The sequence below is a fragment of the Patiria miniata genome, unplaced genomic scaffold (genome assembly GCF_015706575.1).
Source record: "Patiria miniata isolate m_02_andy unplaced genomic scaffold, ASM1570657v1 HiC_scaffold_9, whole genome shotgun sequence".
In the NCBI taxonomy this organism is placed as follows: domain Eukaryota; kingdom Metazoa; phylum Echinodermata; class Asteroidea; order Valvatida; family Asterinidae; genus Patiria; species Patiria miniata.
Window position 1 is genome coordinate 8889047 of NW_024037076.1, and position 13274 is coordinate 8902320.

At 40.4% G+C, this 13274-nt stretch overlaps 1 protein-coding gene across 2 annotated transcripts in view; it reads left to right on the plus strand.

Moving 5' to 3' along the window:
• The first annotated feature begins 47 nt into the window (after positions 1 to 47).
• Positions 48 to 13274, plus strand: part of LOC119721062 (dual specificity mitogen-activated protein kinase kinase 7-like) — a 45412-nt gene continuing 32185 nt past the window's right edge. The window contains exons 1-6 of one of the 2 annotated variants that reach the window (XM_038190942.1): positions 48 to 231; positions 2862 to 2903; positions 5208 to 5331; positions 6752 to 6818; positions 10821 to 10934; positions 12351 to 12470. In XM_038190942.1, coding sequence (XP_038046870.1) covers positions 84 to 231; positions 2862 to 2903; positions 5208 to 5331; positions 6752 to 6818; positions 10821 to 10934; positions 12351 to 12470 — 615 coding nt within the window. In that variant the 5' untranslated portion in view covers positions 48 to 83. The remainder of the gene's footprint in view (positions 232 to 2861; positions 2904 to 5207; positions 5332 to 6751; positions 6819 to 10820; positions 10935 to 12350; positions 12471 to 13274) is intronic. The other variant, XM_038190943.1, reaches the window with a different exon arrangement.

Here is a 13274-nt window from a genome sequence, read left to right on the forward strand (position 1 = left end):
ATTATTTATTTTAACTGAGAAGTTAAGAGTATTAGTGATTTAGAACGTTTGTTAGAGGCTGCACTGACCCCAAATATTCTGAAATGGCCAAAATGTCCTCTTCCGTGGAACTACACCAGAAATTAAATCGCTTGGAAGCCAGTTTGATGGCGGAGAACGAAGCCAGAAAGAGAGACAGACTACCCATAGATTTGAAGCATGATTCCCCCAAATCACACAGGCAAAGACCGGGTGAGTAAGGTGGTCGGTGGGCCAGGGAACATGGGTTAGTAATGCGTAGTTCACGCGATGGAGACTGAGGTTTTTGTTTTGAAGTGTGCATGCAATGCATTCTGTGGACGTGCTGCGGCTGTGCATGATGATAGGCACTCAATGATCATGATTGATACTCAATACTACATGTACTAGTTGTACTGTACAACGCTGCAAGTGCAAGTAGGCCCTATGCTAGCCCCATAAATGTGGCCAATTTATTGGACTACCTGAGTAGGCGTACCTCCGTAAATAAAGGGAAAAGGAAGTTCCACCACATCATAAACAACTAGCCTAGGCCTACAGGCTACATGCATGACATGAACTACATGTCGAACTTTGTCAAATTTTGATTTTCACATTTAGGGCCTAGGCTTAGTTTGTAGTTTATTTTTGCTTAAGAGGCATACTCGCCCTCTGTATTATGTGTATTATACTTATAGGCTTATCAGAAAGTGCTGCCTTTTTCAGATGTCTAATTTTGGTAATCCTTACTTTTAGGACCCCGTTCCTATATAGGAAGGGAAAGACTCACCAAAACAGTTGACTAAATGACACTCAAAATTGACATTCTGATACTTCTTGACACATCTGAACGATTGGCAATGACACCTTCTTGAATATCAGCAGGTTTAATTTTGTGGAAAGAGGGCAGGGCTTTGATTTACGAGGGAAATTCAGGGGTAAAAGACGACGATGACAACCAGAAAACAGACTCAAAAACCAAGATGGCAAACGTGAAAGCTCGATGCAATGAAAGCTCGCTGCTGATTGGCTGATAAAAAATAAACATCTTGTTTATTTTTTTTAGCAGCCAATCAGCATCGGGCTTTCATAATGTAGGGCTTTCACTGTGTTGTGAGAACTACAACATGCATGTCTGACTGCAGAAAAAGGTAGGAAAGTCACATTTTCTTTGAAAGTGCTTTCAAAATTAGAACTAACATGAGTTAATATGAAGAAAAAAAGACTGCTTTAGCTTGCAAAAGTCACTTTGGTACTGGACAGACATCTGCAAAAGTCAGTTTTGAACAGAACTTGTAAAAAATAGAGGTGTCCTAAAAGTAAGGATTACCCTAATTTTCGTGAAATTTCATGTTGAAATGTTGATACGCAAACGTGTGCAAACGAATCTGGAAATTTCATGAAAAAAAGACATCTGAAAAAGGCAGCACTTTCTGATTAGCCTAGTATAAAGAGGGCATGGAGGGTGAGCATGCTTCCGAAGCAAAAATTAACCACAAACTAAGCCTAAATGTGAAAATCAAAATTTGACAAAGTTCAACATGTTTTTGTACATGGTGGAAGTGTGGCCTTTATTTGCGGAGGTAGTCCAGAAAATTGGCCACATTTATGGGGCTAGCCCTAGGCCTATTATTGCATTGTCATTATCCGTTTGCATATTGTGTGTACAGGTGTACATTGTAGGCCTACAAATCAAAGCAAACACGTTTTTAAACAGATTCTGGTAGACCTTATCGCAGATTAGCAGATGTCTATACAGTACCAAGGCAAAGTGACTTTCATGACTTTTGCAGGCTAAAGCAGTCTTTTTCGGAAAGATTCCCATATCTGGCCATCAGTATTTTTTCCCTTAAATGACCTATTAGCCATCAGAAAGTGATAATAAATAATATGTCCTAAAAAGTCAACATTAGCAAGGACAAATTTAGAATTTTTACTGAGAAACACTTAGAAATTTTCAGACCAGTCCCATAGGGTTTGTGCACAGGGTGACACGTGATGGCCAGATGGGAATCTTTCCCTTTTTTCCTTCAGATTAACGCATGTTTGTTGTAATTTTGAAACACAGTTTCAAAGAAAATGTGATTTTTCTTTGTGGTCAGAGACCTGAGACATGTGAGACGTGCGCGTTCTCACAACACAACACGCGTGAAGCAGTACGTTCCGTGATTGTCCCTGACTAGACTGTCAAGGCACAATGAAAGCCCGTGTTAGCTGATACAAAAAATACAAAAATAGAATTTTATCATCCAATCAGCATCAAGCTTTCATTGTGTTTGCCACTGTCATGACTGTCGCCGTCTTGTTTTTCGAGCAGGTTTTCTGGTTGTCGTCGTTTTTTGCCCCATAATTTCCCTCATAAATCAAAGCCGTGCCCTCTTTCCACAAAAGTAAACCTGCTGATATTCAAGAAGGTGTCCTTACCAATACCAGCTGTTCAGATGTTTTAAGAAATATCAGGATGTTAGCTTGAGAAACTCCAGCTCCAATGCTCATCAGGAAATTGACATGTAGAGCTCATTTTCCCCCCCATTTTTAGTCAGTTTTGTCCTGTTTCAAGTCGATCATTTGCGTCGTGAATCACACGGGCCTTCAGTTAACCACTCAACCACGAGCGCCTGTTGGCGTTGAAGGTCTATTTGAGGTATTTAAGGTATCCATTGAAATACAAGAATAATTAATATTTAATAATTTAATTCATAAAAAATATTCATGAGAGCTATTGCAGTGTTATTGGCTAGTGCGTTGCCATGCGCACTGCAGACTTCCAGACTTCAAAATGGCTGCCTGCAAGGTCGGCTTCCTGAACGATGTGTGCACCCAAAATGAGCTATAAAAACACATTTTTCCTGATTTGTTTTCAGTTTTGCCAAGCCTAATGGATTTGTCTTCAATGAAATCACAAGGTGAGATGAACATTGACATGTGTTTGGCGGCATATAACATTATAAGTGGCGTCCGTATACGAAACTTCCCACATTTTTGAATAGTTTTTGTCGTTCATCTTTCTGTCTTCAATTTGGGTCAAAAGAGGCAGTGGATGTTTGACCGTGAGCCGGTCCCCGACTGTTTTCAGTATTGTTGGACCGGCACTGAACATATGCGCAGTGACTATTTTTTGGACTTAGACATTTTGATCGTGATGAATCTTCATCTGGTTCCGCGCTAACATTATCAGATATCGTTGTGACTTCATATAAAGAGATGGGAATCACCCCTAACGTTAGTATTACAATTTCGGACTTTATTTCCCTTAAAAAAAAACAATCCTCCAGAGCCACAAATCAGAAAAAGAAGATGAAATACTCTGCAATTAAATATAGGATTCAATTTAAAACAATAAAGAAGACAATTCTTATTTTTTGGCACAAAAAAATAAGGTTTCAAAAACATCGGTCAAAGTATGTACATTGTACATGTACATGTAGGACTCTAACTCGAGCAGCGTTGCTTGCGAGGCGGGCGCGCTGTCCACCAGGCCACGTGTTCGCTCGACGAGAGATGGTAATTTAATCTCTTATGGTGTAGGCCTACTCGTATCCGTGCAAAATGAGGGTGCTATACGATCTGCCGGCTTAAGAATGGAAAAAAAACATGAGACTGATTCACGGCAAAATATGCACTTCGTTTACAGTGAGTCACAGACAGTCGAAATTCACTTCCCCTGCTATACTTTAACCCTAACCCCTTGGGTATTTTTACTAGAAAGTATCCTGAATCCACCAAAATCCATCGATTTTGCCATGACATAAAATGTTCATTGGCAGTGAGTCCATCAGAATCCACCAGTTAGCCAGGAGTAAATCTGTTGAGATCCTGAATCCATCAAAATCCCCCAACTGCTCAATTTGGAGGTATCCTGAATCCGTCAAAATCCTGCGGTACCGCTAGGCTTACTGTCCTGAATCCATCAAAATCCCCCAACTTTTTCAATATATTTCAATATGGAGGTATCCTGATTCCGCCGAAATCTTCCAAAACAGGGGTGTGGATTTTGATCGATTCTGGTACGTTAGGGTTAAACAAAGGCTAGTCAACAGCAGTCAGATCATAAGTCAAACAAGCACTGTGACTAGTCAAACTGGGTCAACAGACAAAGCAGGCAAGTTGTGGTCACAGCTGTTTTATCACTCACCTGGAGTCAAAGCATAGCTTTAACAGTCCCAGTTAGTTAATAAGTACTGTTTTATGTAGGCTGGGAATTCTTAACTGTTGAAAATTGATTTTGACTGAAAGGACTACTTGGCACAGAATGTATGTTTGCATAGAAGGATCTAAAAATTAATGTGGCCTGACGTTGCAAACTTAGCAAGTTCCCTTCAGAGGCTAAAACTGTTTTAGCCTCTGAAGAAGAACTTGCTAAGTTCGCAACGTCAGGCCACAATAATTTTTAGATTTATATATTTCAGGTCCATCCAGTCAGTAAGCAGTTTGCAGCAGTCTTACTGTTTTTTCATGTTTGCATAGAAGGGTTAAACAAAATGAAAGTATGAACATTCATAGCTTTAGGGGAAAATAAATAGGTCTCAGGGAGAATTGAACCAGTCATTAGGGTAATGGTTATTTTTAGGAGCTCATTCCTATGTTTATGTTTCCAACTCGCCTAAAAAGCTGGTGAGGTTCCACTCTTATGCTTTCTGACTAATCTAGACAACAGGCAGCGATACCGTGTTGAATGCCAACAGGATTTATTTTGTGGAAAGAGGGTAGGGTTTTGATCTATGAGGGACATCACAGGGTAAAACGCATCGACGACGACAAAACACACGACTCGAAAACGAAGATTACGATAATGCCGAACAAGTTTAAAAGCATGTCAATGATTGGCTGGTGGTTTTGGAACATGATCTCTGATTGGTTGAGAGTGATAGGGGGAAATAACTGCCAAAAGTTTCCAAAACCACGGGCTGACAAGTAGGGAATGTAACAGTGCGCATGTCTTCGACTTCCAAATCTGGTAAGAATTTTCTCCCAAAGTTATATGTTCAAAACGATAAAAACGCAGTGTCAATCTACATGTAAGTCAAAAAGGACTGCTTGAAGCTGCAAATGTCATTTTGGAATGATAAACACCTTGCAAGAAATATAAAAAAACTGAGCGAACTAATAAAATAGAGTGGCCCTAAAAGTAACTTTTACCATCATTTGTTTCCTTTTCTCTCATTTTGTTTCATAAACCATTTACCATCTAATCTTTGGGTTCTTTACAGCTCTGAATTTGCCGGATCATGGCCAGGCAGCGTCTAGAATCGGCGGTGTTCAAGGTGGAAAGCACAAGGGCAAAGATTTCAACTTTCCCCGGTCGTCGGCACCTCAGAGAAACTCCATTGACAGGTAATGGTCAGACTTGTTATGCACACTCTGTCGGGAAGATGCCCCTTTTTTAAAGATCTGGTGCAACAAGTGGAGTTTGCTATTGGTTTGGATTTTGCTGTGTTTATTTTTCTGTGCATCGTTTTCCCTTTCACTGCCTGTCAGCCGAGCCCCGGCCAGCGATGACATGACTTGATAAGTCTTCAAGTTTTGGTCACTTTTCAGTGATGTTCAGAGCTATTTTTGCATGGATAGAGAGGTGGATAGTGTGGCCACATTTTGAAACAAGTTTGGAAGTGGCAGCCCAAATATAACTCGTGAAAAATGGCCAGACGCATCCATGTTTATGCTGTCTTTATATTTTTGTGCACAGCTTTTTCCCTTTGGCTGCCAGTCAGGCGGGCAGTGATGACATGACTTGATCAGTCTCAATTTTAAATAACTGGTCATGAGAAATCCCTGGTTATTTTTGCATGGATGGAGAGCAGGATAATGAGAATGCGTTCTACAGCAAGTTTGAAGTTCACAGACCAAATATAACTGGAGAAAATGGGATTGAATAAGTAACCAAGTGTGTTAAAAGTGGAGGCCGTTGGGAGAACTTGGAAGAGTGAGCACGTGGCGCTTGTCAGCAATTGGACAACATTGCTTTGAGAAGCCCCTTCACAGCCTCTTTGGATTCGAACCCACGTCGTACATAATTTCAAATTTCTTAACACTAGTAGACCCTGGTAAACTGTAGTTCATTTGTCTGTGCAGGTAAACAGGAAGTTGAGTTTGATTCCTTACTGAGCCAAGATTGTAAATTGTTTACAGGGCTTGACAAAACAATATTTGAATAGTCTGGTTAAATTGATATTATTTTTGCAGGTATGTGTGTCAAACTGACATCATGTTTATCTTTCCTGGAAGTTATTGTCGTTTACAAGGGATTTGAGCAAGAACATACTTTTAAATTTCTGTGAACACAGATGCAATCCTCTAACAGATAAATCATTATTTCTCACTCATAAATACCTGAGACAGTTTACCAGTTCCTATTGGTCGAGAACTTGTCACATGGGTGTTTTTAAACCGCCGATAAAACACCGGTAAAACGCCGCTGTATTCTGTGCCACGTGTGCACCACATGTGCGCCAATTTATACATGTAAGGAGATTTTTAGCACTACATGTACGCGCATTCGGCACATAATATACCATAGAAATGGCCAGAGGGGTTTTTCACAAAATATGAAGTGAAATTTTTGAACGAAATCATTGGAAATTTGTGAATTTTTGACTTGTTTTAACTTTCTGACCGAAAGGTACCGATATTTATGCGCGTTCAGGCAGGCCCTTAGCCGGTTTTAAACATGTACATGTATAGAACCGGCCAAGCACATACACTGTATTTATTCCCTTATTAAACTGTTTGGTGTTGACTTTTACTTTACCCTTAGCCGGGAGATTGAGAGGAAACTCCAAGAAATCATGCGACAGACTGGCAAACTGACTGTTGATGGAAGAGTAAGTATCGTTCAGGATAGATGTCCAAATCAATCGGAATATCGAATTGAAATGTTGAAAGAGAGCAATTTGTACAGTAGTACATTGTATTGTCATTACAACTGTGTACCTTAATTTCATCTGCATGAAGAATTCAGCTTGTGGAATTCAGTGCAGTTACTGTACTTGAGATGTAAACCTAACCCTAACCTTCCCAAATCCTCCAAAATGGGGGACTTTGCAGGATTGAGGCTGCTGGTAAAAGTGTGTGGTTGATTTCGCAGGATGCAATGTGTCAAGGTTTTAGGCTGTATCATAAGTCCGACGACTCATATATGTGCAACATTTTAATTTATTTCCTGAAAATTTAAGACCAAAAGGTGTTTTCAGTCCTCCGATTAAAAAAAAATGATTTTGCGGGCCATTGCCCCTTGAACCCCCCCCCCCCTAAACAAATATGACATTCTGTAGTCTTTTGTGTGTACACATTTTGTATGAAAATTTCATTTGCATGTTATTAGACACCAAAAGTTTTCGCATCCCCTTAAATGTTTTTGTTTTGTTTTAATGAAGAGGTTGTTGACAGTGACACCAAGTTAGACAGAGAAATATGCACGTGTACATGTATGTACCAGATTGCAATAACCATAAAAAAGAAAAGGGTGATTGCATGATTATTTCCACTGAATGCAAATTACGTATTCAGAATGATGTCTGCAACTCGTACAAAATTTGTTCGAATAATAACTGCCCAGATGCTTTTAGAGAAAACATTGATAAAGTCGGCCCTAAAACTCTTCAACATTAACTCACTTTTACACCTTAGTATACATGTAGCCTTGCCCATGGTTTAACCGAGTTAAAAGCAAACACATGTCGCCAATTGATTTACGACCACAAAAACACTTCGCACCAGGACGAAAAAAAAATCTGCCATCCAGTTTCTCAAAAACCGGTTTAGTAGTCTTGGCAAAGGTTTCTGTTTTTTCAGCGTAGGGGTTCGTGCCGGCACGTTCCAGTCCAGGGAAGTTGTAGCTTGATCCAAAGTGACTATTAAACATAATTGGCCTGTCAAGTTCAATTTCCCCCGGCCAGTTCCCAGGGCATTACAGACACAGACACTGAAAGGATATTGGCTTAGGGGGAAGCCCTGCCAATGGGGGGATGACAGAAATTAGCAGTGAGTCGGGGGATTTCCCCTGGCTAGTAAGTACATGTGTCTGTGTGCTGTGTGGCTGGATCCGGTATACCCTGATCGGGGTAGGTGTGAAGTGATGGGATACAACGTAAACTAGCGATTGCTATTTCTTGTGTCCCGGTTTTAAGCTGGGATTGTGTATAAATAAAGTCAATGCGTGGCACATTGACTATGCGCATTCAACGGATGCATACATATACCGTACAATATACGTTAACTCTAACCTTCCAAAATCCTCTTTGCAGAATGGAGGATTTCGCAGGATTGGTCCTGCACAAATTTGTGGCTGGCTTCGGGGATGCACTGTGTCAATGTCTTGGGCTAGACCTTGTTTCGATTAACCTTTTAAATGCTCAGTCATGCTTAAATTTAGGCCTAGATGTACTTTAAATCCTCCGCACTGCTCCAGGATGTCACTGGCACTGTCTCAACATATGTGATGCGATCAAGCTAAATGAGTCGTTTGTCGACCCCAGTCAAAAATTGTTTTATTACAGATTTGAAAAGAGCACAGTCTCAGCATTTCTGCTATGATAACCGCATGCTGATACCATCTTTAGTTCAAAAATTATGGAATTCGGAACACCAAGAGATGTGATGAAGTGATGTGATGAAGTGGCCCTATTTTGGCCTGTATCTCTAAATGAAAATTCCACACAAACGACTCATGTACATGTAGCTTGATTGCATCACATATTGACAGTGATTGCTGGAGGATTTTGCAGGATTGAGGCAGTGGTCACCCCTCCACGGACCACATTCTAGAAAGAACTGAGGATTTTGCTGGATTGAGACTGCATACCACTTCACAGAAGAATACCTCAAATAATTGTGAAGTGTAGTACTAACTCTACATGTATGAGCAAAAGTGGTTTGCAAAACTTGAATGGTTGTGAAGTGCAGAAGAGTAGGAGGGTACATGTACATTTACATGATATCATACAGCAGTCTTAACTTACTGTGAAGTGGCAGTGAAGATATAGACACATTAATTGTTACCTAAATAAACTGGCACCTTTTTGGTTTAATTCAACCCATTTGGTATAAAAATGTGTCAGTAAAGTTTGACATGGCTTCAGGTGCATGACCAAGATGTCTCCTGGGCCGTGGAGACAATTTATGGAAAGTCAAGTTTGACATGGTTGCAAGGATAGACCAGGCTGTGTAGGGATCTGGTTGCATATGGCCTGTAAGGATGTAGCCTGATTGGTCTTAAGTGGATATCCCGTGCTCACACCTTGCACCAATGATGGGAGAGGATACAGGAAATGGCACCCGGTCCTGGCAGATGGGGGTGAGGGAGGGGCCGGGGGGGGGGGGGGAGACTTTTTAGCACTTTGTGCACGAGGCATATGTACCATAGACATGGCAAGCGGGTGTTTCACAAAACATAAAGTACAAGTGTTGAACAAAATAGTAGGACATTTTTGACTTGTTTTAGCTTTGAAAAACAAAAATTACTACAATGTGTACACCATACGGTACATGCCATGTATGTATATAAACACATGAAAGCCAAAATAAAACCTTAAATACATGTATCAGCGAAAAAACAAAAGTGAAATTAACAATATATATTCAAATAAAACAACCTAAACAGGATTTCTGAAACCATGACTTTTGATTATAAACTGTAGAAACTGTACAGTACCTGGTACCGTTACATGTAGGCACTGTGTTTTTAATGTATATGTATGTACATTGTACATACCTGTACATGCACACACATGTACATGTACATGTACCATGTGCCAGTATGTCCCAATTTTGCCATTGAGTTTTTTCAGTGCATTGAACTTTCGTACTAAGTAATAATAATAAAAATAATAATACCGGTGCTTATATACCGGTAGGTCAGTTCCAAATTAATGCTCAATGCGCTTTACAAACAAAAACAAAGAAACATAAACAGATACATTGAAAGAGTAAATCACATAAGAGATCACGTAAGAAGTACCGGTAGATTGATTAGTAATGTTACTCGCCTAATGGGGTGTATACAGAAATGGACCTCAAAACAAAATTGTGCAATGCAGGAAGTGTGTGTGTGTTCCAGTTTGTGGCCTTTTGTCAAGTTGGGACTTTTGCCGCAGTTGCCCCAAAAAAACCCTGATTACACAAAACAGGATACTAGTATAAAGGGGAAAAAACTGTGTGAAAGTTCTTTTGTCCATTACAGTCTGATACAAGTACAGTGTACAATGTGTTTACAAAATATATCCTCCGAAAGTCCTGCCTCTTAAAATGTATTCATCCTCAATCCTCCAAGATCATCTTCTTTAAACACCATTCATCCTCAATCAAAATGGTCAAATATTTTTGTTTTGTTGTAACTGAATTCAAGATTTCCTGAAATGGAAAATGGACATACCGGTACATCATGTTTGTACATGTACATGTGTACATGTACACACACACGTGTTCGTGTATTCATTGCGAGTAACCTCCACTAGGAACTTCTGAGAGAAAACAGTCAAACTTACTGTAAACTGGCCAGCCCTCTAAACCTATCTTAATCCTTTGTCCAAAACAGTGGCTTTATAATCCCTAACACTTGACAAATGCAGGGGATTAGCAGCAGTATCTGATAACAGGGGCCAGTTTGTTGGCAAAGGGATTAACAGGATAAGAGTGTACAGGTCTCTAGAAGTGCTGTATTCTGTACTGCCCTGACTCCGAAAGCTGCTGGAACTGGAAGCACTTACACCTGATTTTGAAATTGAAAAACCATGGTACAAGAGTATTGAATTAGCCTGATGAATTACACGTATGTGTCGACTGTTACATAACCCTGATTAATTGTGTATCATTTGGTTCATTTGTAGCGTGTGCCTTTCAACATAGACTCACTGGAGGCAATAGATGAGCTGGGGTTCGGCAGCTGTGGGCACGTAATACGAATGAGACACAAGGACACTAAAACCATCGTTGCCGTCAAGGTACGTACAAAATACAACAGTTATTATTATTATTATTCTGGTTTATTCATATAAAAACACGAGGTAGGCAGCCACAAAAGAGTCGCTGATATAACCACGTTTACACTTTACAGGAATTAAAAATTGTTAAATAGCAGTTAAAAGGAGTAGAAGCATAAAATTACAACAAAGTATAGGATCATGTATACAGCACAAAACAGCACAATATTAAAAAAAACTGATTTGTAAACTTTTTAAAAAAATTCAAAATTGAAGACAGATCATTCAGGGAAGGTGGTCTAATAGGAAGTACTCGCACCTACCATGCCTACATTGTAAACAATTAAGAATTACAAAAGTTTAGCTAAGACAGGAATTGTAGACTTCATGTATCTATCAGTCTTGCACTTGGGTACAACAAGTACAAGTTATGGTGGTTTAGAAGACTCCATCAGAAGTCGATCGCAAGTCCATCACGTGCACAGTCGGCTTGTTGATTCATCTTCACAATTATTTATTACGTAACTCTTTATCATGTTTATGGGCATGGTTATCGGCACATAGGGGTGTTGTGGTCCAACGGTTACGGCGTTTAACTCCAGTGCCGTTGTACGTAGTTTCGAACCCTGACAGGAACATGGTGCTTGTGTTCTTGGGCAAGACACTTCACTACAATTGCCTCTCTCCACCCAGGAGTATAAATGGGTACCCCTGAAGGTAGAGACCGGAATGTGCTGATCTCGAGCTGCTGCAAAAACTGGTCACATGGCCTGATGAACAGGGGTAATAATTGTGAAGCGCTTTTGAGTCTTTAAGTGCTGTATAAGGGACCGTGACCATTCAGCCCTGGTATGAAAAGGGCCCCCCGGTACTTCGTCCGGTCCAAAGCCAGTCCGGTCTCCAGCCCAGTCTCGTCTGGTACATGGTCCTGTCTGACGAGAAGTTTTGAAGTCAGTCAGGCGCATCAATTTATTCCCCTTCAGAGAACGTCCAGAGCAGAACAATAGCAGACTTACCAGATTAAAGATAAAATCCTTCCAAACGCCTTGGTAATTTGCGGTCCAATTGTGCATGAAACCGCATGGCAGGGGTTTTGATCTGTGCTGATGAAAGTGTTCTATTGTTTCGTGCTGAGAGATGAAAACCACAAGCGGGTTTCTTTTGGGATATATTACATGTGTCAATACTTGCAAACAATAGACCCCAGGATAGAGGAGTTCCTGATTAGCAACCGGACCAGCTCCTGGGCCGGTAGCTGGGACGGTACGAGAGGACTTCTTGGGAGGGTACGAGCTTACCGGGGGGCCCTTTTCATACCGGGGCTGAATGGTCACGGGCCCTAAGTACCACATCATCATTATTATTATAAATGTTAACTGGTGAGCAGGATTAAATGAGGGATTCTCAAAGGTGATTTTTCCCTTTCTTACCGTACAGCAAATGAGACGGTCAGGGAATAAGGAGGAGAACAAGAGGATACTGATGGATCTGGAGGTCGTTCTTAAGAGTCATAACTGTCCCTTCATTGTGCAATGCCTGGGTGCCCTAGTCAATCCGGTAAGACTGTTTTAAAATCTGACTAGGATTTAGTATCCATATTAAAGACCTTAAAATCCTCCTAGGGAAAAAGACCGTTTTAAAGGTTGACTGCGATTTAGTATCCCTATTAAAGACCTTAAACACTTTCTAGGGAACTATATGAAATCTTCCCTGGGGATTTTTAAAAAACCCCGCCAAGGGACTTTCGTAATCTCTGTGGGACCCTTGTACATCCCTGAGGGACCAGTCAAGACCTTTCTAAGGATCTCAAATTCTCCAGGGACCTGTCTAATGCCCTGAAAGACCTCTTAAAATCTTGCAAGGGACCTGTCAATACCTCCAGGGACCTTTCAAAATCTCACTGTAACCCTTTCAAAATCTCTAGAAACCTTTCAAAATAGGGACCTGTCAAAATATCCCAAGGCCTATAAAAAAATCCCTGGGGGATTTAGAAATCTCCAGGGACCTTAGTCTCAAGGGACCTTTCAAAATCTCAAGGGACCTTTCAAAATCTCAAGGGACCTTTCAAAATCTCAAGGGACCTTTCAAAATATCCTGATGCCTATATATATACCCGCAGAAACCTTTCCATAATCTCCAGGGACCTTTTAAAATCTCCAGGGACCTTTTAAACTCTCCAGGGACCTTTTAGACTCTCCAGGGACTTTTCAAAGACTCAAATGGAATGCATAATATACTTATGCATAACAAGAAAAAGTAATATTATAATCGAATTGGTGATACATATATTTTCTTCCACAACCAAATATTATTAGCTTTTATACAACACCTGGATAAATCCCCGTCATCTGATTGGTGGAT